Genomic DNA, 26510 nt, shown 5'->3' on the forward strand with positions numbered 1-26510 from the left:
TACACTACTGGATCAGGGCCGTAAATAGGTGATGATCACCGCTTAAATGCTAATTTCGGCAAGAAATCACTTTGACGAAAACATAAACAGGTTAAGACATCATTTGTTTTCTATGAAGTCTGTTTATTACTGGCTTCGGCGGTGCCTGTCCTAATCTCAACACCCCTTCCCCAGCGACCGCACCAAGTTGTGGCGAGCCTTTGCCGATTGCCACCACCTATTGACCCCTAGTGGCGACAAACGGTAAAGCTCACGCTTGATTCCCGGCCGTGGCCAACATCAGTGGCGAGTCATTTTCCAAACCGGTCCTGGGCAACGCCCCCAAACCGCACTGACAAGCGTGGTGAAGTATGGTCAAACAGTCCCCATAATCGACACGGTGTAGGGAGGCCTTCATCCATTGTGAATTGGTACGCTATATATTATCGTTATCATTCTTCTCGCATGAGACACGCACGCAACCACTTATAGCGAAAGTCACCTCGACGATGAGCTTGACGGTGGCGAGCGTTGTGGACAGGTTCTGCGGCGTTGGCGGTCGTATTGTCACTGGCACGCAGCCCGCGTACAGGCAGCCGAAGAACGCCGCTATCAGGTCCAGGCCTGGCACGGAAACAATGCGCACAGAACACGAAGCATGTCCCTCGCCGTTGCTGCAAATCTCCAGCCATCGGTTACTTCAACTGCACGATCACCAGTGTCCATGGAGGGTGTACTACAAAAAACTGTGATAGCATGCAAATGCTCACTGTGAAGGGCAGCGAACTTTTGTGAAGATTAGGTGGATTAAATTGGTGAATTACTGAGGTTATTGTACAGTCGTGTGTGGAATGGATGCATATAAAAAACAATGCAACTAATATTTGAAGTTTAGCATCACTGAGCATCAACCCTCCATCGGTGTGTGAAGCTGCTCAATACAACCGAGCCAATTCCTTGAGGTTTATTTTTTATTTCTACAAGTGCGTGCGTGCACGCGCGCGAGTACGGGAGAACTCGCTGACATACCGGCCGGGTAGATCAGCGCCACGTGATCTCCTTTGCTCAGCTTGCCCTTCTCCGTGAGCAGCACGGCCACCTTCTCCGCACGCTTGTGCAGCTGTACACATGTCATCGTGGAGGCCACCGCGCCCTGCGCACCACACGCATGCAAGCGCAGCACATGTCTCGCACGGCGCCTTCAAAGGACAGCGAAGTTGGTGACACTGGTGGATGCTTCGGGACTCACTGGAAAAGGGCTCAGACTGCACAGAGCATGCCCTGCGATTTCTTGCTGCTGCTGCTGCTGCCCCTGGCTGCCACCTGGGGCTCATCGTTGTTGCTGTTGATGGCTCGGTGTTGCTCTCTCTCCTCTCCCCCGTTGGTTCCCTGATCTGACTCCCTCCACCACCCCACGCCCCCCCTTCTACCCTAAGGTGTTTTTTTGTTCTTTGTCTAAATCATCTTGTGACGTGAGCTGCATTTATATACTACGTGAATACAACTTTTTGGGTTGGTTTTATTCCACAAGAGCCTGACACAGAAACGTGAGCAGTACCAAGGGAAGAGGGGGCACAGAAATTCCGTGGGGCAGAAGGCTGAACACAGTGCTCATGGGAGTACGAATTAGCAGATTCGTTTCCTTTGTTAGGTTTCTTAAACGAAGACTGTCAAGATTACTCTCAGCCTCTCCTTCCACAATAGCAGTGCATACTAAAAATATATTATCAATTGCCCGTAGGAGCAGTGTGAATTCCCACCGCTGGCTCCAAACTGCCAACCGAGAGATGAGCGCCGCCCCCGGCGCGTTTGAGCGAGGCGACGCACTCGGTGACCTCGACGCGACCTTCGTCTCTACGCCACTTCCATTGCAAGAGCCAGGGTGACTTTACCAGTGCGAGACGAACACCGCCATCTACCTTGGCATTGAGGAGCGTGAAGAGGTTCTGATCCGGCGAAGTCTGAGCCCTCCACTGAAGCACGTCCGACAGGTAGAGGAACTGGCAGCACAAACGCCAAAACACGGCTACGTCAGTCACGCTCGCGTGCCTGCGAGCTACAGCTCCTCGAGCAAAGCGGACGCTGACAAAAAAGCACAGAAAGGACGCGCCGCTTCAGGGTGAACGCACGCGTGCTGCGGAGGGTAATATTCCACGGCGGCGCGTCACGTCTCGGCGTTCTGGGAAATCGACACCATAAACAACCACCGAATGCCGAGTAATCCTTCCTTTTTCACTGTACTAGCCACTTATAATTCAGGGATACAGTCACACAAGATGAGTGTAATGAAGTAATTTATTTAGTTTTCTAATGCGTGTGACCTAACCTCTCTTTTTTTTTATCAACATAGGTGAAGCCCATGTCATGTTTAGATACCAATTGTATCATAGTTAGAACCCTGCACCCAGTAGGCCATAAGCATGACAGCACCTAGCACCAGTGTGCAAACCTCTACATTACCATTTCCCATAAATGCAACTGCACAAGCCAACAATACACACGCGCACGCGCGTACGCACTATGCATTATTCATACCGAAAAAAAAACAAGAAGTCTCACTTATTTCTCCCTGCGATTTGGATAAATAAAAAAACTGTGAAAAAGGCATTAAAAACAACAAACCGGAACGTTTCAGACATTAAAGAAAACACATCCGCTCGAGGAAAAACACTTTCCCACGTCTCGTCCAATGTGCGCAATTCTTTGGCGGAACAGCACCACCGCGGGACTTCCGTGAGACTTTTGGCACGAGGGCAACTCCACAAAAAAACACAAAACAGAGCCGCGGCACTCGCATACCCAACAGGCGCTTCTCCCCCCACCGCCCCCCACGCCTGCATTCACATTCACCGCAAAGCCATAACACCGCGGCGCTTTTGCGATGAACGACTGCACGTCTCTTGCGACTCTCTTTGCCACGTGCGTCAGCCCCGTCGGCCCTGGCAGAAGCCAAGCCACATCCGACATTGCCGGGGTACGGCACTTCAAACGGATGCCGCCGTGCCACAGCCGTGCGTGTGTATTGCGCATCGGTGCCAAGCCGCTGAACTAAGTATGCCCAACGGAACGCCGGGAGTAAAAAATACATCTTAAACAAAGCAAACGTTTGTCCTTTCAGAGTCAAAGCCCTGTGTTTGTTGACACACACACTGGTGGTGGTGACACTTGCAAGCAAATGGAACCGATTGAGATCGTAACAACGGTCACCTTCCTGGCTTGGTCATCGTCCTTCTGGCCCAGGTCTCGACCAATAGCCTCGGCGATCCTCTTCCCGGTCACTAGCTTTCCAAGCATCATGTTCGCCGGTGCCATCTCTGCCGAGCACACACGACGAGGTCCATTAATGCACCACGGCTTAAACACACCGGTTACGCGCATCGGAGAGCATTATCCAAGGTCGCCTGTAGTGTGCGTCACACTGAGGATTGACCCTGCATGCCCAGTATCGGCATTTTGTATCTATAGTGTTTAAAAGAAACCTAATTTCAATAAGCTATATGATAATATGCAAGGAATAATGCTTTTTTTTCAGAAAAAAATATATAAAGCAAGATTCTGGGAAAGGAAATGGGGATAAGAGAGGTGAAGAAGGCTTAATAAGGGGTAAGGATCCAGGCTGGGCAAATAAGATCACCCAGGCCCAGTGTGGAATACCGAGGCAGTCAATTATAATTAATAAAATAATAAACAAATTTACATTCACATTTACAGAGCATATCAACCATCACACTGTGCACTGCATGTCTCAGAGTGGTCATATAATTGAGCGTGGTGCTGGCCACCCACCTCCTCGTGTACCGTTCCGGCCTTCATAGGTGCTCACTAACAGCACTTGCCCCTACAATCTGGTAAGGCTATACGGGGGATCTTTATCTTATATAATTGACTGACTTTTTATGAATTCAAGTTATGCTCTTTGGGTCTTTCGGTAAAGTCACGTCGATAGAAAATAATAATAAAAAATAAACAAATCACGACGTTTCGATCGCAACACAAGCAATTGTCTTCAGGTGAAAAAAAACAGCAGGCGGACGGCTGAGGCAGGAAGAAATATAGCGAGAGAGCTACTGCAGCCAAAGGTTATATAGGTTTGACATGGGTACAACCCAAGGGTAAGTGGGTGGGGCTAGAGATGGAATTTGCAAGTAAATGTAAGAATCCGATGGCAGGGTGTATGGAATTGATGTGGTTTAAGAATTGGTTCAGAGCTGGCAGTCCATGTTGCCAGACGACGAACGTGTCATCTACGTATCTCTTCCACAAGGAAGGACGTAGGATGGATGTCTGGATGGCATCTGTCCCAAATTTTTCCATTAAAACATTGGCTACCACTGGAGATAACGGAGAACCCATTGGGGTACCTTCAACTTGTTTGTAGAATGTACCATTCCAGCATTCAGTCCCTGTTGGACCAAATCTTCAATGATCGCAATGGTGTCAGGCACAGGAACTTTGGTAAACAAAGAAACTACATCGAAGCTGACAAACAAAACACCTGGAGATAGTGAGGTGGCTTTAATTAGAGATACCAAGTGAGCTGAATTAAGTACAGCTGAGGTGGTCTGCCAGTGAATGGCAGCAAGGTCTCAGACATAAATCGAGCCAGTTTGTAGGTGGGTGAGTCAATGGTGGAGAAAATAGGATGGAGTGGTGTACCATCTTTATGGATTTTTGGTAAGCCATAAAATCTGGGTGGTCTTGCAGCAGAGGGTTTTAGAGAGAACCGCTTGGTTGGTTCGATTAAAGATGTCGAATCAGTGATGATATTGTTAGTTTTCGTAACCAGGCGGTTGGTAGGATCTCTATTTATTTTGGTATAGCTGCCATCATTAAGTAGGTAATGAATTTTGTTCCTCTATGTGATTTTATCCATGATGACAGTGGCATTGCCCTTGTCAGCTTAGAGGATGACTATGTCATCTCTCTTTTTCAGTTGAGCAAGCTCAAAGCGCTCATCCTTGCTGATGTTGCTAATGGGTTTCTTAGCGTTTTTTAGGATTGCAGCGATTTCCGATCTCGCCACATCTGCAGGAATGTGTCCCAAACCTTTCAGGGCTACGTCGACCTGGGCAATGATATCATCAGCTGAAGACGATTGCTTGTGTTGCGATCGAAACGTCGTGATTTTTTATTACTTTTATTAATTTCTATCTACGTGACTTTACCGAAAGACCCAAAGAGTATGAATTCCTGCAGTCACGAAAGCTTTAAGTCAAGAATTTAAGTTAATTAAGAAATCGCTCTGCATGCCCTGACCCACTTCTAACTGGGACTCAAGCGTCTTACACAAAGTCTTGACACCACAATCTCGGCGTAATTAAACGTTGCTGTCGGGTGGTGCGGCGGAGAAGAGAGCGAGGATCGTGCAACCGTAGCAAGAAAACGATCTTTGCCTTCAGCATTGCAAACTCCTTCAAGGGGAAAGTCACCAAACGAACATCAAAACGTTTTTTTCCTTTCTTTCTTTCTTTCCACCTGAAGAAGACCGCTTGTGTTGCGATCGAAGCGTCGTGGGTTTTTTGCTTTTAATTTTGATTTTTGTTTTCTATCTACGTGACTTTACCGAAAGAACCAATAATATGCCCCTATTCTTTGCGTCTTTCGGTAAAGCCACGTAGATAGAAAAAAATAATCAAAATAATAACAATATCACGACGTTTCGATCTCAACACAAGCAATCGTCTCCTTTTTTCACCTGAAGACGATTGTTTGTGTTGCGATCCAAACGTCGTGATATTATTATTTTTTCTATCTACGTGGCTTTATTGAAAGACCCAAAAAATATGAATTCCTGCAGTCACAAAAGCTTTAAGTCAATATGTCCCTAGACAATTTACCAAGTCTTCAGCAAAGGAAACGGGACACAGATTCCTGAAGCCATACCTGATATTGTTCCCGAATCACATTATGCAATTCGTCCAAAGCAGTCTCTAGATTTGCCGCTTAGCCGCTCTCAACAAACACTGCCGCTCGGGAAAACCCCAAAGAGTCCCTCAATCCAGCGACAAGACCGCGAAGTTGGCGACGACCGCCACTTGCCTTGCTGCTTCTCGCGGGGCCGCGGCAGGTTGGTGATGGCAGCGTGCGGGCACATGAGCACCCCGCACGGGCGCAGGGTGCCCTCCAGGAATCGCTGCCGCGTCTCGAACAGGTCGACGCCGCCCAGCGCGAGCTTGGGCAGCGAGTTCTCCGGTACGACCACCACGCAGTAGAGCGCCATCTGGTGGATGGTGTCGACAGCCTGGAGGGGGCAAAACGCGGGTGTCAGGAGGTGCCGATGGTGGTTTGTAACGACCACCATGACCGTAAGTATCTACGTGTGGATGTTAAACTTCTTTCGCACCGTACGTAGCCAACCGGGCTCATCGGCGGTGCGGGGAAACGACAAAACATACTAAACACAAAAAGCGGTTCTAAAGAAATACGTTTTCAATCGAGATGATTTAAAAGTGCACAGCTCCAGTGGCTTCCTCATGTCAGAAGGAAGAGCATTCCAGGCGGCCACAGAAGCACATCTGAAAGCGTGTGATGCAGTGACCATCTTTGTTCGAGGGCAATGATGGTTAAATAATGATGGTAAAATAAAATAAGATAAAATGTTTTGAATTCTAATTATTACATGCAAAATGGATTATTACAGACAATATTCACCGTATTCACGATGAGAATACTTCCAACATACACGAGTGCTAACCAAATGCAGTTATAATAACAATGGACACCGCTAACAGTGACAACGTGGTCCTCATTATTACTAATATATTTCTGTTTGAGCACTATGCAGATGACTAGTCCCTGCCATAGGGATGTGAAATTTCCACCACAGGTTCAGCCGTCAATGGAAATAAACACAACCTGTTGACTTTCGTTTTCAGAGGGACCGCGTGTCACGACTCGCATCGAAAATAATCGTGCGGCAGTAAAATCTCTGCTCACCTGAATGACCTGGCTCATCCACTTGAACGACTCCTCCTCGGAGGCCTGGGACCGCTGTTCTGCGACGAGCACAGCTCGCTCGTCCCGTAGGATGGTTACCGAGAAAGCCACAATCCTAAAAGATAGAGGAGCAAGTGTAACATTTCACTAGTGCCAGCACGCCACCGTTAATTTTTTTTTTTTAAACTCTCCTTAGTGCACCATTCCACACCTCGTCCAATGGCTTTTGGCGTCATCTGGTCGAGCACCAATTGGGTCGAGGCTCAAAAGAAAGCCGTCCCTTGGTGTGGACCAATCAGTTTCAAGGACAATGCATATATTATCATAGTATGTTTTTTTGTTTGCATTTTGACTGCAGGTATTGTGGTTAATGCAGACATGAATCCTTGTAAAAAGGTTTAAGTTTTTTTGTCAAAAAAAGGGGAAAAACCCTATTATTACATTTTGGTACTGGCAAAGGAGGTCTAATGATATTGATCTGTAACTTTTTTTGTTGCCGTTACAAAAATCTGTTTCTCATCTCTGCAATACGCCATACGACAGAAGTACAAATGCTGCCGACTTCCCACCTTGTGGGAAATCTTTTACCTAGGCGAGCATGGGGTGACCTAGATTACCTCCCACTGCCTTTCACCTTATTCCTGGGAATTCTGGGAAAGCCAAGGAGGAGTCAAAACAGTCACGCGGCAATCACAACCTCCTGACCCACAATGCTCGTGGCACTGACGTGTCCTGTTGTCCAGCGGCGGCGGCGGCAGCAGCCGGCGCAGCTGATAAGTGCGGTTTGTTTTTCCCGTGCGCGCTCTCGACGGGAGCTCTCCGCGCAGGAAATGAGCACGGGGGAAAACACCACGGGGCCGTCTCTCATGTTGCAGGAAGTGACAAGAGCCAGCGGCTTCGGTTAAATGCAGACGTTCAGATCGCACCCTGGCTACTGTCACAAAACAAGTGATAGCTCCGATACAAAAAATAAATATTTTCGAGAGTTAAAAAGGCCATGCGTATGCATGCGTGCGCACGTTTACATGTGCATCAAGGCAAGCCACCACCCCTGGAGTTCATGACAGTGGCCTGCTGTGCGTAGACGTCACGGCCAAAGTTTAGGAAAGCCGCCGCATTTGTTCAACCTCCCTTTCGCTAAATGCTCGTGTGATTTGACAAACCCGAGTGCAAACGTCTAAGTTAACCAAGTACGAAATTAAGTACAATTTTACGAGATGCTCGTATGCAAATGAATAAGCATTTTCTTACTTAAAAGCAGGTATTGTAAATCTGAACTTGCTCCGATTAAAATTGATCGCACAAAGGACACCGCTCACATTGAAGTGGAAAAGCCCAAAAAATCCCACTTGAAGATTTTCATCAAAATCTTTTCAATTTGCTTCTCTTGATCGCCCTCTGGATTGCGCTCATTGGCTTTCCAAAAAGGTGAGCTACTCTCTACAATTGCAACTGTATAATGTATCCTTAATATATGACGAACTCGCACATTTACACATACGTTACTGTGCTGAGGATATAAAACGCTCTGCACAAGCCTCTAATGCTCCGAATGACAACCCACAGGTTTGAACCCAAAACCTCAGCAGTCTGACTTAGGACTTGATCCCGTGACCTACTCCGCTCTCTCATGATGACTTTGAATTTGTTTAAACTCCGCTCACCTGCCACGGTTGACCACCTTGATCGGTTCGATGGCCAGGGCAGTGGCGATGAGGTCATCGGCGCTGTGGCGGCGTCCGCCAACTGTCATCACCCCCTCGACGCGACCCACCACAAACACCTGTCCACCCTGAACAGCGAGACAGGAATACACTCACTTAAAATCACAAACACCTTGGGTGCACAACTCAGCCACACAGGGATGCATGCATACAATCGGACGTGTTCTACTGATCCACGTGTTCCTACTGCTATCGCTCTGGCTCCCAGCGTAGTAGCAACAACAACCGCCGTTCACCACTAAGTGGTGATGACGTCACCACGGCGCTTGTGCCAGGCGATGTGCACTTTAAGGCCACGTGAGGTGTCGCACGCCCGCCGGCAGGAGGTCACGGGGCAGATCCAGGTGCCACAGATTGATTAACTGAGATGACTGGCAGATGCAGCACAGCAACACCCACATGCATACACATACACGTACAGCAACATGCACACCCAAACGCAAACATTTGGATGCCCAGAACAGTGACCAATCGACACACACACACACTGTTGACATTTTCCATTGGGTACCATTCACCACAGAAGACCAGTTTACAGTGCGACTCCAAAGGGACTCGTGACTCACCGCTCCCACAAAACCAAGCAGGCCTGTCCTGACGAAGGAATGCTCGCAGAACGGAGCTCCCACAACATTCACTGGAAACACCTGCATGGACACGCAACACACACGCACAGAGACAGTTCCCATTTGTAGACCCTTTTTTTTGTTTTTAAAGAGCGCCAGGCTTGGCGCTTTTGTACAGAAACTGTCAATCCACTGCAGGTTTAAGGGCTCCCCCATGCCGTGCCACTTACAGAGGTTGTCTTGGCCTACCCGTCAACAACACTCGTCGGCGGCAATTGAGGAAGGCGGGGGGTGCGGGTCCAGGACTGCTTCGGATATCATTCGTCAAGCGTGTGAGCAGTGGATATGAACCTGAACTCTGGTCGTTGAGTTCATAGCGCTGTACGCTAAACGCTGCGGCCACTGCTCCCCCAACCCCTCCCCCATCCCCCCTTGGTGTTGTTAGCAAGAAAGCTATTCAGGGTAGCATGTATAAAAGTGGTGTGACTCACTACCAACAAAACCAACCACCTTGATCTCCCCAGTCAATAAGGATGCTGATGAGATCACAGCAGATGCTCTCATTTCAGTCCGAAGAGACTTAATGGGGGCCCCGTGATAGCGGATAGCAAAATAATAAATTTGTCCTGGTGTGCGGTGTGTGGAATAAAAACTCTGGTTCGAGTGGACCCACTGGGATTGAAATGCATGCAGCGGTAGGTAACCACGGCTCACAAATACAAATAAAAACAAAGACGCAGACAAACACGCAAGCACATCTAGTATGGTCTGGTGTGCATCGCATGGCCTTGTCAGTTGTGTCGCACTGACTTTCGTAATTAATTTGGCAACGGCAGACAACAGCTAATGCCGCGCAAGCAACAAATCCAAAAAATAGAACTATGCGAGAACGATGACCACATTCGTTCCCGGAACACATAACACATAGTTGGCGAAACCACAAAACCCCACAGAAAAGCAAAATTCTGCACCAATGAACAGCACTGGTCATACATCACTACGCGCTGCTGCTGCACATTAAAATGTAACCGATACCTTTTAAAATAGAGCCGAAAGATGCAAAAATAAACGTACTGTACCGTACAAGCAAGAGTGGGCGCACAGAGTACTTGGTTTGCTGCTTTGCAAGGGACGACCATCGCAAAGGGATCACACCTCGTTAATGAATGACTTTACCCCTAATTAGATTTAGAAACTGTGTGTGCAATCAAACTGGTATAGTTTATTCACAGAATGCACGTAAGAGTCCCTGACTCAAAGATGTACTTGCTATTCTGTTGTATATTAGCTTTTATTTGAGGTCTTTAGGGAAAGGGTGCATCATTGCATCCCCCACTTTGGTTGGAATAATTCACAGCCGGCTGACCCTTTGATGAATTTTCGCAAATCCAGGGTTCGTGATCAAAATTAAGAACAGCTTCTTTTTATTAACATCGCAGTAAATGCTAGCATCCCTAGTTTTCTGTGGGAGGCGGTGCATTACAAGTTGAAATTATTATTAACCCTTTAACATTCCGATGACAGACACGTACGTCATCAGATTTTCTTCCGATTCCGTTTGGATGATAAACATGTACGTACGTGAACGTCACCAGAATAAAAATAAAAATTACAATAACTTTATCGGTACCAAGGCTCCCACAAGGCCATGCAGGAGGGCATGTGCCACAGTTTGGTGCCAACTATCATAGAGTGCGGTCATGTCGCGACAGTTTGTTGCGGTGAGTACAACGTCTTTAAAAACAAATTAACGCTGAACCGCTTACGCGTACCGAGATTCAGCGGTGAACAGGACACCCACCTGGAAACGTGCAGACATCTCAGAACGGGAAAGCTTTTATAATTTCCCGGACATTACCCGGGTCGCCGATCCAGCCTGACATGGCTGAAATGAAGCCCTTGGTGCATCGTGGAGCTCACTGCCTACCTCGAAGGTGTTCTTGGTTATGGCGGCAAGGCCGTAGTAGGAGGCGGCCGTGGCCTGAGAGCGGACGCAGATCTCTCCGACCTCGTCCTCGCGGCACAGCTGTGGAGGCCCGTCGGGCCGCACCACACACGCAATCGCTGCGCCGCACACACGCAACGAAAATGTTTGTTAATTCACAGGTTAACGGTACAGCGCTGCAAATGCCGATTCACGCCGCTGCTGGAAGGACATCCATGATAGGGGTCTTTAGGGAGCCCCGCTAGGAAGTACTGTGGCCGTTGAATTTATAACAAAGTCGTCAGCTCCACTGCGCCACTGTTCCCCACACATAACACATCTAAAAATAGACACACGTACCCTCACTGATACAATTGATGGTATTTACAAAGCCCGAGTCGCTGGATGTGCTTACAAACAAGCTACATGTTTGGCAAGCTTGCACCATATACACAGCACATAGCAGCAGCTGAAACGTGTTTATTCATTCTTTGTGTAGTCAGGTGCAAGCCCATTGAGAGAACAGAGATCAGAGAAAATAATTAACAAGGCGTTTGAAAAAAAATCTAATTAAAGGCCGCAGACACAAGTAGTCGCACATATGTTTACAAAACGTAGTTTTAAAAATTATTCATTATTTTTTCGTTATAGAAGTAAACACATTTTGAGACAAAAAATTATAATTGTTCAACGGTATCTTGGATGCGTTTTAGGCCTTTCACAGAGGCCGTCTCCTCCTTTCGCTCAAAGGCAAGTTATTTATTAGTTAAATTATGTTTATTACGGTTGTACACAGAATGCCCCATTACAGTATTATTTTTTATATATATACAAAATTGTAAAATATTTATTCCGTTGGCAGAGGAGTGATCTTGCCAATAACGCCTGGCAAAACTAGAACATAAGAATAGGTATAGTAATAGGTTTTTACCCTTTTATCTGGCACCAAAACTGACACCTTTATAAACAACAATGGAGACTAGGCTCTAAGAAAAGCCGTCTAGGGTGTGGACCAATCAATTTCAAGGACAGTGCATATCATTATCAGAGTTGTCTCGTTTTGTTTGCATTTTGACTGCTTGTGTTGTGGTTATTGCAAACATGATCCCTTGTATAAAGGTGTCAGTTTTGGTGCCAGATAAAAGGGTAAAAACCTATTACTATATCTTGCTACTGGCAAAAGGAGGTCTCATAATGTAATATAAAAATAGGTTTTACCCTTTCTGGCAATAAAACGGGCGAGATGTTAAAACACCAAACAGCAACCTCTTGCAAGGAATCCTGTCTGCATTAACCACACACAGTACTTGTGGTGAACATGCTAACAAAATCCATGCTCTGGTAATGTGTATTGTCTTTGAAACTGATTTGTCCACACCAGAGACAGCTTTCTTTAGACCCTAGTCTCAACACTCCTGACTGCTGATGAGCACCCCCAAGAAATTCAAAATTTCTGTCTCGAGTCGACAAGGTCAAACAAACGCTGCCGGTAAACACAAAATCTCCTGCGCAAACAGGCCGAAAGGCTAGAAAGCCAGTTTACATTTTTACATGGAAATATAGAACTGGATGTCGATTTCTTCATAACATGTGTTTTTACTCAAAACTAATAATTGGCTGAATACCTTGAAACAGGAAACCCCTTAAAAAAATGGTCTTGAGTCAAAGCGAGACTCCACTGGGGCAAACATTTCCAATTATTCTAAGTTGCCAGCCCATTACACTGCAAATTTGGAGCACGGTCACATGGCCGAGCTAGCCAGAGACAAATTAGTAGGGGCGCGTTACCATGTGGTACTTAATATGTCCATAACGTGGGGATACTTCTCCTCATGTCCTTTTTAGTCTTATTGCAGATTAAAGAGTGTGCATCACTCGACGAGGCCGTCATCACATATGTACACCCTTGTGTACATGTGTACAGCGTCGCGCAGGACAACAAGCAAGCACAAAAACACACCGATATCAAAGGGAGAGAAGGACCTATATACTTCAAAATACGTTTATGTTTGTAGCCGTATTATATTAAAGGCATATAAGAGAATATAAAATGATGCTGTGGAAGAAAAACCCCCATAAATAATTAAAGAAAACAGACTCCCGTCATCTTTGGAAGCCTGAGATAAAGGTTTTATTCTATCCAAACTTTAAATCATTTATGTGATTTCTTCCAGAGAAACTTTATAAATGTTTTCACGCATGCGCTGATACCTGCACGTAAAACCTAGAGATTGAAGGTCGGGAATTTTATGGGATAAGAAGAATGAAGCTGTTTGCTTTTGGCAATGAAGCTTCTCAAGGTAACAGCAACAGATTTGAGTGGGTCAATGGAAGGATAACCTTTAGGGTTAAAGTGACTGTCAATGGCTGGGATAGGTTCAATGATGAGGGATTAAATTGAACGGTTCAATTATTTAAGATGAAGTTAAAGCTTCAGAATCATGTTGGTACATATATCAGCACTCATCGACAGAGCATCGTGGAAGGTACTACTGAAAAACCAAAGCACAATGTTGTTTAACAATTAAAACTATAATTTGCGCAAATGTCATGAATTAAATAACTTTGCGTAGGAAGGAAAGTTACTCTTTTTTTTCCCTCTCATACCACAAACACCTGCACTGAATTCATTGTGGCGACTATGAAACACGACACTTTAACCCCAATGACACATCACCACACAATGCCATAATGCACTGTACACCGCAATGTCAATTTAGTGCCGTCAGAGTGGCACAGTAGGGTTTCTGCTGATGAGTCCTGATGAGGATGAAACCGGTCTACAGTCTATCGCTGAATAAATAATAGCAGCAAGACAGTTTACAAACGTTTGAGAAAATGTCCACAATTTCCAATAACTTATCTCTTGCATATAAACCGGTCACACCTCGGTGACATCACGCGTTGAAAATGGCAGCGCAGTCCAACCTTGTGATTGTACTTTCCAAGCGACTTCACAGGAGCAGCTTCATTCTTGTATCAGATGGCCCCAAGATGCTCCCACACAAGTTTGTCTCTACAAGAGCTTGTCCCTGGCATTTGGATTATCAGATCAAATCCAAGAATCTCCCTTTCCAATCAAGCAAATGGGGGTAGCACTCATCTCTTCTGGCGACCCAGAGCCAGCGGTGGAAATTCCACATTTCCACAGGAAGGGGCCAGTTTTTTTCTGATGAGATGACCACCCCCCCCCCCCCCACCTTGTTGACTTTCCACAAATCGGTGTGCACATTTCCCATCACATTCGGAGAGCCGATGTGAGCCTCACACCTCCGGGCATGACGTTGCCGACGTCCTGCAGGGCGAGCGCGGACTGCGAGACGTCCGTCGCCGGGCGAATGACGCCGTAGCTCAGGCCGTAAAGCGCAAGGGAGGAGTGGGCGGGCGGAGGGAACCCAGAGCCTCCCTCCGTCAAGGGCCTGTGGGCGGACAGCGCGGTTATCGACTGCACCGGGCAACGGCACCTAAGGAGAGAGAGAGAGAGTTCTGCCCAAGCGCGGCAGTTGCAGGGGGATTGGAGAAATCAAGCGATTGCAAGTGGTAGGTATCCGACGAAAAACTGGGTTGTCGTGAATGCGAGTTTGTTTGGTGGGGGAAAAAAAAACAATTTCAATGGAAATTAGACACAAACCGTGTGCAAACGTGCACCTGTTGGGGATGCCATGGAATTTATTTACAGAAATTACCAGATCCTGAGCCAATGTGATAAGGTTACCTGTTGGATAGCCATCGAACAAAGATGAACACTGCACCACCGCACGCTTTCAGATGCGCTTCTGCAGGCATCTGGAACGCTCTTCCAATATTAGGAAGCCACTGGAGCTATGCACATTTAAATCTAGAATGAAAATGTATTTCTTGAGAACTGCTTTTTCTAATTAGTTTGCTGTCCATCCCCTTGCAACTCTGATTAGCACAGTTAGCTACGTACGGTGCAAAAAGAGTTCAACATACAGACATACTGTAGTGCAGCACTGGTCATGCAGTCTAAAGTGTTCGTGGTTGGAATGCGATCAAAAGACAATGCACATAGCTCACAAGTCCATCAATGCTCAAATAACCATTCTAGCCAACTTCATATATACTGTACATTATATATACATCTGTCACTCCACCTGACCAGAGAACACGTTAAGTAGAAATGCATTAAGCATCATAGCAGCCTAGTGATTGTGGTTTCAAGCAGGCATGTGTAATACACTTGCTTTTGCACATCATGGTCAAACGCCACACGCTGAGATTGTGAATAAGAACAGCCCAGTGGCTCTGGCTTTGAGAGAAGTAAAATCATGGAGGCAAACGGACAACGCGAGTGGTGATACCGGTGAAGTGCAACGTATCGGCGCGAAGGTGACGATGCACTCTCTCGGTTAACAGGCCAATTAAAAACTTTAATAACTAACTGGGAGACCTGTCAAACGCTCAGCCTGTAACTATACATTCATAAATATCAATAAATGGTAACGGTCGTGGCGACAATCAAATAGTTCCGATATTTATGGCATGGAATGACAGCAGTGGCACGGCTCACCGGCGCATGGATACAGTGAGGGCCTCGGGTGAGCAGGCACAGGGGCACACGGCCTCACGCCGCAGGCCCCTGCCTTGGAACGTCTTCACGAAAGCCTCACAAGTCGCCACGGACCCTGGAATGTAGTGATACGCACATAGCCCGATGCCACGAGGTATTCAGTCTCACACGGTTGGCTACGTACAGCACGAAAGAAGATCAACATACATACAACACAGCGCGTACCACACTATTTGAATGTCTTGCTCAAAGACGTAAGGAAATATATAGCTATGATTAGAGTGCAGAACGTTAAGGCTGCACCAGTATGATATATTTAGGCCAGTTTTACTATGTGTTCTGCATCACTCTCTCCATTTTTGCCACTCTGTAACCTTTCTCAATGCCTTGCCTCAAAGAACTAACAAACTATACCAGATAGGGGGGCACACTGTTAATTAAACATATAAATCAAACATTTTTACCCATACAAGACCAGCATGGTGAAGCATGGTCAAAAAATCCTGATTAACATTTGAATACACATACCAATCATTGCCCCCTTCTGCGACAAGTTGGCAAGACAATAGTAAATAACAATCATGAGACTTTCCTGGTTAAACAAGTATAATAACATAAAATCATGCGAAGTCAACCTAGAAGTGGCCTAGTACAGATATAGACACCACTTGCTATTGATGTCCATGAACAGCCACCAAACACAAAAGGCCTAGATCATATAAACACTCACTAATTGGCAGAAAACAGCTTGATATATAGAGGACTCCAAAGCTTGGGCAATTGTTTGCTCACAGCATAGCTGCCTTCCAGCTTGTCTGTGGTTGCTCAGTGATTTTTGAGATGAAATATGCATGAATGCCACAATATCAAACGAAACATTATTATTATATAACAGGGCATAAACAATTACGCTACCGTTCCTCCAGACACATCTTCTAAGTTTGTAAGGTTTCCCCCAGTTAAAAGTGATTTTAGACTCATGGTACATGTATTGAATAACGTGCATAACAATAAAGTATTCACATTTTTTACTAAGTGCACTTCGTTCACAGAAACACTGAAGGTGTGAAGGTGATTTTGTTTGTTGCGGTTGCACCCGCCTCAAGAGCCGCATGGCTCACAGGGCTATACCTAATAAATGAAATTTAACTTGATATAAATGAAATGAGGTGAGTGGAAATGTTTCATCAACTACAGGTGCCACATCCATAAAGATTAGAAGAAAATTATATATCCCTGCATCAAAATAATGAATCGTGGAACAGGGGTGAATAATATTTTTTATTTCCACGCACACAACGGCTACCTTTGGTCCAATCCTCCCTGACAATGGATCGAGAGAGAACATCTAAAAAAGGGACCGATGCTCAGGTGGCACCACGTGCATGCCTCCCTTACATGGGTATGCGCCGTCCGTCACCACCAGCATCCTCAGAGAGCCAAGGGCTAGATCCTTCTGCTCCTTGAAGGCCATGAGAGCCCAGGTCATGTCCCGAGACTTGACGCACGCCAACTTTGCTGCAGACGCAAAGACAAAAAAACAAAGATCACCCGTACAGCCTTAACAATCATTTCCACTGGTAGACTGTAGTAGGCCGGGAGGTGGCATGTGATTAGTAGCCACAGCCATAGCGAGAGATATAGAGGATGCAGTGTGCCGAGTGCCAACATTTTTTTTCCGGGTCACTGATCCAGACAGATAGGGGTTGAAATTCGGCCCTACGTAAATCCCCTCCGTTTTTTTTAAACACTTATTCAGCTTGCTTGGTGAGGCCTTCGTGCAGAAGCGGACAGATCATGGTTGATGATGGTGATGATGATAACGAAACTGATGGTTGAGTCATGTGGCGCCATGGTCAGAGCAAGCAGATCTCAGTCGTTAAGTTAAGGAGTTCAAATCCCAGTTGGGTGAACCAACTATCTTAATGTTGTCAATGAAGGGAGACCGGTTTGCAGGAAGTCAACAGTGTTTTTTTCCGTTGGAGATACTGGCCCTCAGTGTGGGAATGTTGAATTTTCCACTCTTGGCTCACGGTCTTACTGGAGATAAGCGCTACCCCCAAATGTTTGCTTGAGCAGCAAGGCACTTGACTTTCAACGACAAATGAAGTCGGGAGAAGAGTATCCACAGCTCAAGCTTCCACGCCACTGCCAACAGGGACGAAGAAATCTGCTGTCGGCGGTAAATGGCAAAAAGCGAATAGAGGTGAACTAACCCTTGAAGGCGTGGATCTTCTGTATCCAGGACAGGGGGTTGGCTTTCATGAGCGTGTAGGGCACGCACACGATGTGCATCATGTTCATCACGCCCTGCGTGGGGGGTGCGGAGGAGGCAGAGGACAACAAACACTCATCAAAAACTGTGCCCTGCTCTGGCAGCAGCAACAACAAAAGGGGCTTCTCTGTGGATTGACGCTAAGCTGTAGGAGCCAAAAGCCACGACTGTAAAACGAGGTTTTACGTGCGCCAAAGAGCCACCCCTGCCATGTTATTAACAAATATTCTCAACTCTGTGGTCTGTATGCCGCCTTACCTCGCACGAACAACACAACTGCCGTTCAATGAAATTCACTCCAAATACCATGGGATTCAGAAATTTGCACAGCAATTATAGTTGAGGTTGGCATGAAGGTTAGGATTATGGCTGGAATGAGGGTTAGAGGTTACAGCTTTGGATTACTGCCAGGCAAATAGTTACAGTTAAGCCACATTGCTCAAAACAAGGGCAGGTAATACCCACTATCCCAACATTATTTTTTTACATATGTAGGTATGTATGTACGTTGAACTTCTTTCGCACCGTACGTAACCAACCGTGCTAATCGGAGGTGCCGATCAGAGGTACAGCGCCCAAACAGCGGCAAAGAAGGAGGGATGGGCAAAGACGTCGACAACGAACGAGCGCTTCGCACCAAGTGCGAGCAGCCGCAGCCCAGTGCCCAACACTGTTATCGGGCACCACACGAGCACATAAGGCGACCGTCTGGACGTTCAGTCAGAACGAGTGAGCCTCAATGCGAGCAACGAAACGGGGCAAGCCCACACGTGCTGCGACCGCGAGCCTTACCGTGAGGATGCCGTGCCACAGCCCGGCCTCCCGCTTGAAGTCCAACACATTGACAAGAGTTTCTCCTGCACGGGGCGAAACACGAGAAGGGGGGGGGGACCACACTTTACACCGCACCAGCCTGCCCCCCGATGGCACACGAGCCTGGCCACGTGCCAACCAAGACACAGGGGGGCAAGGGTGACAGAGCTGTGCGCAGCCAAGCGGCAGGTTAACCAGTTCCACTCCAAGACTGATACAGGAGGAATTCTTCAGAAATTTGGCTATCGCCTGATGAAGCTGGTTGTAATCACTAGCGAAACGCCGTACTCGAATTATAAATGTTGTGCATTTACTCTCCAACACAACGGTGTGCTGAACTAGTAACTAATTGGCACGTTTTGTTTACGCAAAAAAACCTTTCCAATTGGCTGTCGGGTGGTGGTGGGTTGAAAGACACATTTATGTCAATGTGATCGACCCCAAAAAAAACCTCTATTATGGAGTTCCACTTTGATAAAAAATTGGGAGCTGGCTCTGGGCTTTGAGCATACCCTGGTTAGTGCATTGCAAATAATCATGGGGCCCGGGATGATGGTGGTCCTTATTTTATTCATGAGGCATGTATCGCTGCTCAGAAAAAGGTTCACCGTTGAGTAGTAATTGTCTTGATGAGTGGTTGTTAACTGTTATCCTGGACTGAGAGATAATGTAAGCAGATTTGCATAACAGCCTTTCGCAAATATTTCAAGAGGGGGCATAAATATCGTAATACATGACCATTAGGAAAGCTGAGTCACAATTCTAGCTGTGGCTTTCCTCGATAAGCTGATGAAAATTATAAATGACATTGACAAAGAGCCCCCATATAGCCTACATAAACTGTTGGAACAAGTGTAAGCACCTACGACTGCCTGGAACAGTGCACGACGGGGTGATGTGTGGCCAGTACGACAGCTGGCCCCCTTTGTCTCCCCACGGCACGAGATACCGAATCAGCCTAGGTGAGGGCTCAGAACCAGTTCGGATCATCGCCACTGTTATCATTCATGACCAGGAATCGAACTCGGGAAGCCAAGTTTCGCAGCGCAGCTCTGCCAACCACTGCATCACAGCTCCACCCGAACATAAATCACACAAACACACGCGGGGGCACGCAGGCGTTCATGTAGGTGCGGACGTGGTTGGAGGGTGGGGTCCTACCCTCGGTGTATCCGCACGCCTGCGTCAGGCCGTGGCAGTGCGCCAGCATTGCCACCCGGCTCACAGCGACGCCCATCACGCTGCCGTCCTTGCTTGTCTTGTACTGCGGAAGCGTTCGCGCGCGTTACTCAAGGCATCGTACGCCCAGCCGCCCCGTTGTCTCTCCCAACGTATTTATTTTTGGCCAGGTTTAAAAGATTACCTGATAATTACTCACTGTGGAATATACATAAGGATCACTGCATAAGAAAGATATTAATTATAATAATCATATCCACTGGAGGGTTTCAATAGAGCGCTCTCTCGCAAAGATCCATCCGTCAGCAGTGGGGTGAGGAAGTCATTGCAGAGTTGCACCATTACCGTCTAATATACCATGAGGAGGCTGAAGACTAGCATATACACTTGGCAATTTTCACACCATGTGAGTAAAAGGAGACAATAACCGAGAGACCAGCTCAAAGTATGCACTGTAGTTCAGTGGTACACATTGCCAAACGCCCCCTAATGGGCCCTGGGGATCATATGGCCATTCCTTGACCGCGCTAGCGTCAGTCTTTATCTGTTATGCGAACTTGAGTCATGCAGTTAAAATTTTATTTGCCTCTTCGTTACGCGTTGATTAAAAATTGTATCCATAATTTATAATTTTTACGCGGAACGCACCCGGAACGCAGATTATCTGGAGAGCTTGGCATAACATTTACCAATGGTTAAGGGGGAAATGACCATCCAAATTAAATTTAATGACAATCCAGTAGGATTTCAGCCCTATAAATTTGTCAGTAACTGGTTTACCAATATAGGGTCCTCTGTCAAATAGTAGTGTAAACCCTACCGTTCAAACCTCCATTTCCGCAAGCAACTCTGCCAACCACTAGAATTGCAGGCAAGAAACTGTTAACTGAAATAAATTAAACTTGCTCACAGCAACTGTCTTGTTAATTATATAAAAGTGCCACTGGTGTTGTACGTGACCAGGCATTGAACCCAGGTGGTTTGTATGTACAGTGAGGGAAAAAAGTGTTTGATCCCCTGCTGATTTTGTACGTTTGCCCACTGACAAAGAAATGATCAGTTTATAATTTTAATGGTAGATTTATTTGAACAGTGAGAGACAAAATAACAACAACAAAATCCAGAAAAACGCATGTCAAAAATGTTATAAATTGATTTGCATTTTAATGAGGGAAATAAGTATTTGACCCCTCTGCAAAACATGACTTAGTACTTGGTGGAAAAACCCTTGTTGGCAATCAGAGGTCAGACGTTTCTTGTAGTTGGCCACCAGGTTTGCACACATCTCAAGAGGGATTTTGTCCCACTCCTCTTTGCAGATCTTCTCCAAGTCATTAAGGTTTTGAGGCTAACGTTTGGCAACTCGAACCTTCAGCTCCCTGCACAGATTTTCTATGGGATTAAGGTCTGGAGACTGGCTAGGTCACTCCAGGACCTTAATGTGCTTCTTCTTGAGCCACTCCTTTGTTGCCTTGGCCGTGTGTTTTGGGTCATTGTCATGCTGGAATACCCATCCACGACAAAATTTTCAATGCCCTGGCTGAGGGAAGGAAGTTCTCACCCAAGATTTGATGGTACATGGCCCCGTCCATCGTCCCTTTGACCCGGTGAAGTTGTCCTGTCCCCTTAGCAGAAAAACACCCCCAAAGCATCATGTTTCCACCTCCATGTTTGACGGTGGGGATGGTGTTCTTGGGGTCACATAGGCAGCATTCCTCCTCCAAACACGGCGAGTTGAGTTGATGCAAAAGAGGTCCATTTTGGTCTCATCTGACCACAACATTTTCACCCAGTTGTCCTCTGAATCATTCAGATGTTCATTGACAAACTTCAGACGGTCATGTATATGTGCTTTCTTGAGCAGGGGGACCTTGCGGGCACTGCAGGCTTTCAGTCCTTCACGGCGTAGTGTGTTACCAATTGTTTTCTTGGTGACTATGGTCCCAGCTGCCTTGAGATCATTGACAAGATCCTCCCGTGTAGTTCTGGGCTGATTCCTCACCGTTCTCATGATCATTGCAACTCCACGAGGTGAGATCTTGCATGGAGCCCCAGGCCGAGGGAGATTGACAGTCCTTTTGTGTTTCTTCCATTTGCGAATAATCGCACCAACTCTTGCCACCTTATTCTTAGTTCTTTCGGTAAAGTCACGTTTTTATATATATTTTATTATTTTATTGTTTCCCTTCAACGTGACTTTACCGAAAGAACTAAGAATATGAATTACTGCAGTCACGAAAGCTTTAAATCAAAATTTCTTGTCACCTTCTCACCAAGCTGCTTGGCAATGGTCTTGTAGCCCATTCCAGCCTTGTGTAGGTCTACAATCTTGTCCCTGACATCCTTGGAGAGCTCTTTGGTCTTGGCCATGGTGGAGAGTTTGGAATCTGATTGATTGATTGCTTCTGTGGACAGGTGTCTTTTATACAGGTAACAAGCTGAGATTAGGAGCACTCCCTTTAAGTGTGCTCCTAATCTGAGCTCGTTACCTGTATAAAAGACACCTGGGAGCTAGAAATATTTCTGATTGAGAGGGGGTCAAATACTTATTTCCCTCATTAAAATGCAAATCAATTTATTAAAAATTTGACATGCGTTTTTCTGGATTTTCTTGTTGTTAATCTGTCTCTCACTGTTCAAATAAACCTACCATTAAAATGATAGACTGATCATTTCTTTGTCAGTGGGCAAACGTACAAAATCAGCAGGGGATCAAATACTTTTTTCCCTCACTGTATGTACGTTCAACTACTTTCGCACCATACGTAGCCAACCGTGCTAATCGGAGGTGCGGGGGAACAGAAAATCGGTTCTAAAGAAATACGTTTTCAATCTATATTTGAATGTGCATTTCTCCAGTGGCTTCCTAATATCGGAAGAGCATTCCAGACGGCCGCAAAAGCGCATCTGAAAGCACACAATGCAGTGACCATTTACGGTCGATGGCTCGCCAAAAGCCGCTGCAAGGATGACCGCAGTTCACGTAATGGTTTATGCTCCTTGGCAAGAATTTTGTAGCGTAGCGTAACAGCAGCACACTTACTAGCATCTTACGACACTCCAAAGACTCTCTCGGCACTCACAGTTGCAATACAACGGATACACCTTGAGATATGGCTGTAGGTAATTGCAAAAAACTCGAATTGGCCTCTTGTGCATTTCTCCATTACACTGCTCACTCCATACCCTTGTTCAAGTATCCTCTGGTTCATCATTAGACCTCCTTTGCCAGTACCAAAATATAAGAATAGGGTTTTTCCCCATTTTTCTGGCAACAAAACTGAAACCTTTTTACAAGGATTCATGTCTGCATTAACCACAATACCTGCAGTCAAAATGCAAACAACAAACATACTATGATAATATATGCATTGTCCTTGAAACTGATTGGTCCACACCAAGGGACGGCTTTCTTTTGAGCCTTGACCCGTGATAGTGCATTGTCTTTGAGCTGTACGCCTTTTAGCGTCATCTGGTCGAGCACCAATTGGGTCGAGGCTCAAAAGAAAGCCGTCCCGTGGTGTGGACCAATCAGTTTCAAGGACAATGCATATATTATCATAGTATGTTTGTTGTTTGCATTCTGACTGCAGGTATTGTGGTTAATGCAGACATGAATCCTTGTAAAAAGGTTTCAGTTTTGTTGCCAGAAAAAAGGGGAAAAACCCTATTATTATATCCTCTGGTTATTCCTCACATTGCATCAATTACCTCTCACACCACATCCCCCCCACTCTTTCCACCATCTTCCTTGTCACTAATCTTATCACTTCTCCTCCCAATGTGTCCCCCCCCCGCCCCCACTCTTGTACAACTGCCTGAGATGCATTCACATTTAAACGCCGTTCTGAGCCAACGCAGAAGTAGCTGCATTGCATGTTAACCATTTCCCATTCCGAGGCGTCTGCAAGTTGCAGGGTTGGTGCCGTTCATTGCTGAATCTCGGAACGCGCAAGTGGCGAGCGTTAATTTTATTTAGAGAGGAATAGTGCCATTATTTTTAAAGATGTTGTTGTACTCAGCACAGAGAACCGTAGCGACACGACCGCACTCTTCCATAGCTGGCGCCAAACTGTGCCGCAAGCCCTCCCCCGCATTGGCCTTGTGGAAGCCTCGGTACCGATAAGGTTATTTTATTTTTTCCTCCGGTTCCGTTCCGGAAAAAAACTGATGACTTACACGTAAATAGCAAAAAGGATAAGTAGAAACATAAAACAAAATTAAATGAGAAAGCAGCTAATTTGCCAGCCATTAAGACAACAACGCAACACAAAGAGGTGACGCAGACAGACCGCAGCCCATCGACCGCCGTCCTCCGTTAGGACATGCGCACCTCGATGTAGGCAGCGTCTTCATTGGCGTCGCGCATCTGGGGCATCCAGTCCTTGGACGGCTTGGAGAGATTCTTAGAATCGGTCACGAACCAGTGCAGCTTGGGCCAGCCTGACAAGGGGGGGGGGGGGGGGGGGAGAACACACAGGCAGAAAAAGCGCGACAGCAATGAGCGGGAGAGCCGCGGACCGAGAGGGCCGACACGGCTAGCCCCCCCCCCCACCCCCCTTACATCGCAACGACAAAAACTATTCCATTTTACATATAGCGACGTCTCTGGACGCTTTATGAAAACAACTACATGAGGGTAGAAGAGGGGTCAGGGGCAGGCCAACATGGGAGAGGGGAGAGACATCAACACCGTGGCACAGCCTCAAGACGATGAAACCGAGCCACCAGGGCCCATGGGCCCCAGGGACATCCAGGACAGCAAAGGCAACACCAGCAAAAGTCCCCGATTTCGATCAGTGAGGGGATGGGGGGGGCCTTCAATGTGCGAGTAATTGTCTAGTGGTTGACTGCTATACACATCAGTGGCCAGGTGACATCATGACCGTTTACGGGGTCAGCTCCCAAACAAGCTTCCTCAGGGTGAGTTCATTGCGCAGGGGGGGGGGGGGGGGGTACAAGCATTGGCACTGACCTTTGAACTGGAAAATGTCGCCAGCAGGAGTTTTGGGAAGCCCCTTGTGGCACAGCTCGCTGGTCAGAGCCACGGTCACGCCGCAGGTGCCCAGCAAAAACCCGATCTGTTGGCAGCCCGTGTCCTGGCAAAATTGAAATGCAGGCAATTATCAAGGGTTACACCAGCTCATCAAAGCCTTCCCGGAACGTTAAAGATTGTGCCAGAAACCTCTACATCATAAATGAAATATGTGTATTCGCCAGGGGCGTGACAGCTTCAGAGAGGGAGTGGAGCTCAGATGTTGTGTGCCAAGTTTCAGCGAGACGGGAATGTCAATCATGCCATTCAGCAGGAGATCATGGATGAGAAGTGACTTTGTAGTGATTGAGCGGACATTTAGCTGGGCGAAACGAGCAGGCTGGCGAGTCTGCGGACTCTACAATCACTGCTCTCTAAATATGGCTGAGCAAACAAAAAATAAGCGTCATTTATTGGCGAACACAAACGTAAAATGAAAATGGTTTGTAGGATGATGACCTAAATAGATCCTGAGCAATGTGTACGTCAGACAGCTCTGACACGGCCAATCGGTCAGGTGTTTGCCGCCAAGTGGTTGCGTATTTGCCGCTTGTTGCCAAGGTTGATGCTTCGAGCCCATCGGCACGAAGATGTGGGGCTCGAAGCATGAACCTTTGGGGCACCGCGGTGGCGAGATGTTAACGACCCCGCCTGGTATACAGGAGGTTGTGGGTTCGATCCCGACCCTGACCCCTGTATATATAGAGTGGTCACATGTTTTTTTCTCCGGTCCACCGGTTTTTCCCTCCACATTTATAAACATGCATTTAAGAGTATTTGGTTGCTATCAATTTCCACATGATAAGCCACTTCCTCGAGATATCATTTTCGGCCAAGTCGCTATATAACTCAGTGGGTCTTACCTGGTAAAATATTTATAGCAAATAGTAATAAAAATAACTGCCATGGTAAATACTGTGGGTGTATTAACATTCAATAATCCCCATCCACTAAATTGCAGTTGTTGAAGATCCTGTGACATTATTTTAAAGAGAGGAGGCCACGCATGCTGGCATCACAGTCCATCTTTGACAATTAACAAAAAAATAACTCAAGATATTTTAATTGAATAAAAAGAACGTAGCAATATCGCCCCCTACCAGAGTTGGTGACAGCTTTGCATTTTTCCCCGCACTTCCGATTGGGACGGTTGGCTACGTTTGGGTGAGGAAGAAAGCTCAACATACAGACACACAATGGCCTCAATTTTAATCGTAACGAGAGCTCTACCTTGTTTGTGAGCGGCACTTCAATGGGCACGGGCACCAGGCCGCCCAGGAGGCAGCCGTAGAACGCCAGCGTGAAGGCGATGGGGTCGCTGTTGGGATAAACGAGCGCGACCTGCACGGACACACAAAGACAAAGACTGAGATCCCCCGTATATAGCCTGAACAGACTGTTGGGGCAAGTGCTGTTCACGTTTAGCACCGATGAAGGCTGACACCACTCCGCCCGACCGCCTCTGTCTCTACAGAGCACACCAGGTACTCATTTGAGACTGAGTTGACCTATGGGAGGCCCAAGACCAGTTCAGATAATTGTCACTGG

The 26510-nt window shown here is 46.6% G+C and overlaps 1 protein-coding gene across 1 annotated transcript in view; it reads right to left on the reverse strand.

Annotated features, from left to right (window-relative positions):
- LOC116948682 (disco-interacting protein 2 homolog C-like) overlaps positions 1 to 26510 on the reverse strand; it is a 96226-nt gene that overhangs the window by 23013 nt on the left and 46703 nt on the right. Inside the window, exons 10-27 of the mRNA XM_032965622.2 lie at positions 26193 to 26303; positions 24903 to 25026; positions 24261 to 24370; positions 19910 to 20012; positions 18728 to 18792; positions 17877 to 17970; positions 17059 to 17178; positions 15661 to 15775; positions 14400 to 14548; positions 11133 to 11269; positions 9206 to 9286; positions 8580 to 8707; positions 6916 to 7030; positions 6019 to 6220; positions 3187 to 3293; positions 1899 to 1979; positions 1009 to 1132; positions 482 to 603 (exon numbers count right to left, since the gene is read on the reverse strand). Of these exons, the coding sequence (XP_032821513.2) occupies positions 482 to 603; positions 1009 to 1132; positions 1899 to 1979; positions 3187 to 3293; positions 6019 to 6220; positions 6916 to 7030; positions 8580 to 8707; positions 9206 to 9286; positions 11133 to 11269; positions 14400 to 14548; positions 15661 to 15775; positions 17059 to 17178; positions 17877 to 17970; positions 18728 to 18792; positions 19910 to 20012; positions 24261 to 24370; positions 24903 to 25026; positions 26193 to 26303 (2088 nt within the window). The remainder of the gene's footprint in view (positions 1 to 481; positions 604 to 1008; positions 1133 to 1898; positions 1980 to 3186; positions 3294 to 6018; positions 6221 to 6915; positions 7031 to 8579; positions 8708 to 9205; positions 9287 to 11132; positions 11270 to 14399; positions 14549 to 15660; positions 15776 to 17058; positions 17179 to 17876; positions 17971 to 18727; positions 18793 to 19909; positions 20013 to 24260; positions 24371 to 24902; positions 25027 to 26192; positions 26304 to 26510) is intronic.

Source organism: Petromyzon marinus, chromosome 34 (assembly GCF_048934315.1).
Source record: "Petromyzon marinus isolate PM22_M1 ecotype Great Lakes invasive population chromosome 34, UKy_Petmar_22M1.pri1.0, whole genome shotgun sequence".
NCBI classification, from domain to species: Eukaryota; Metazoa; Chordata; class Hyperoartia; order Petromyzontiformes; family Petromyzontidae; genus Petromyzon; species Petromyzon marinus.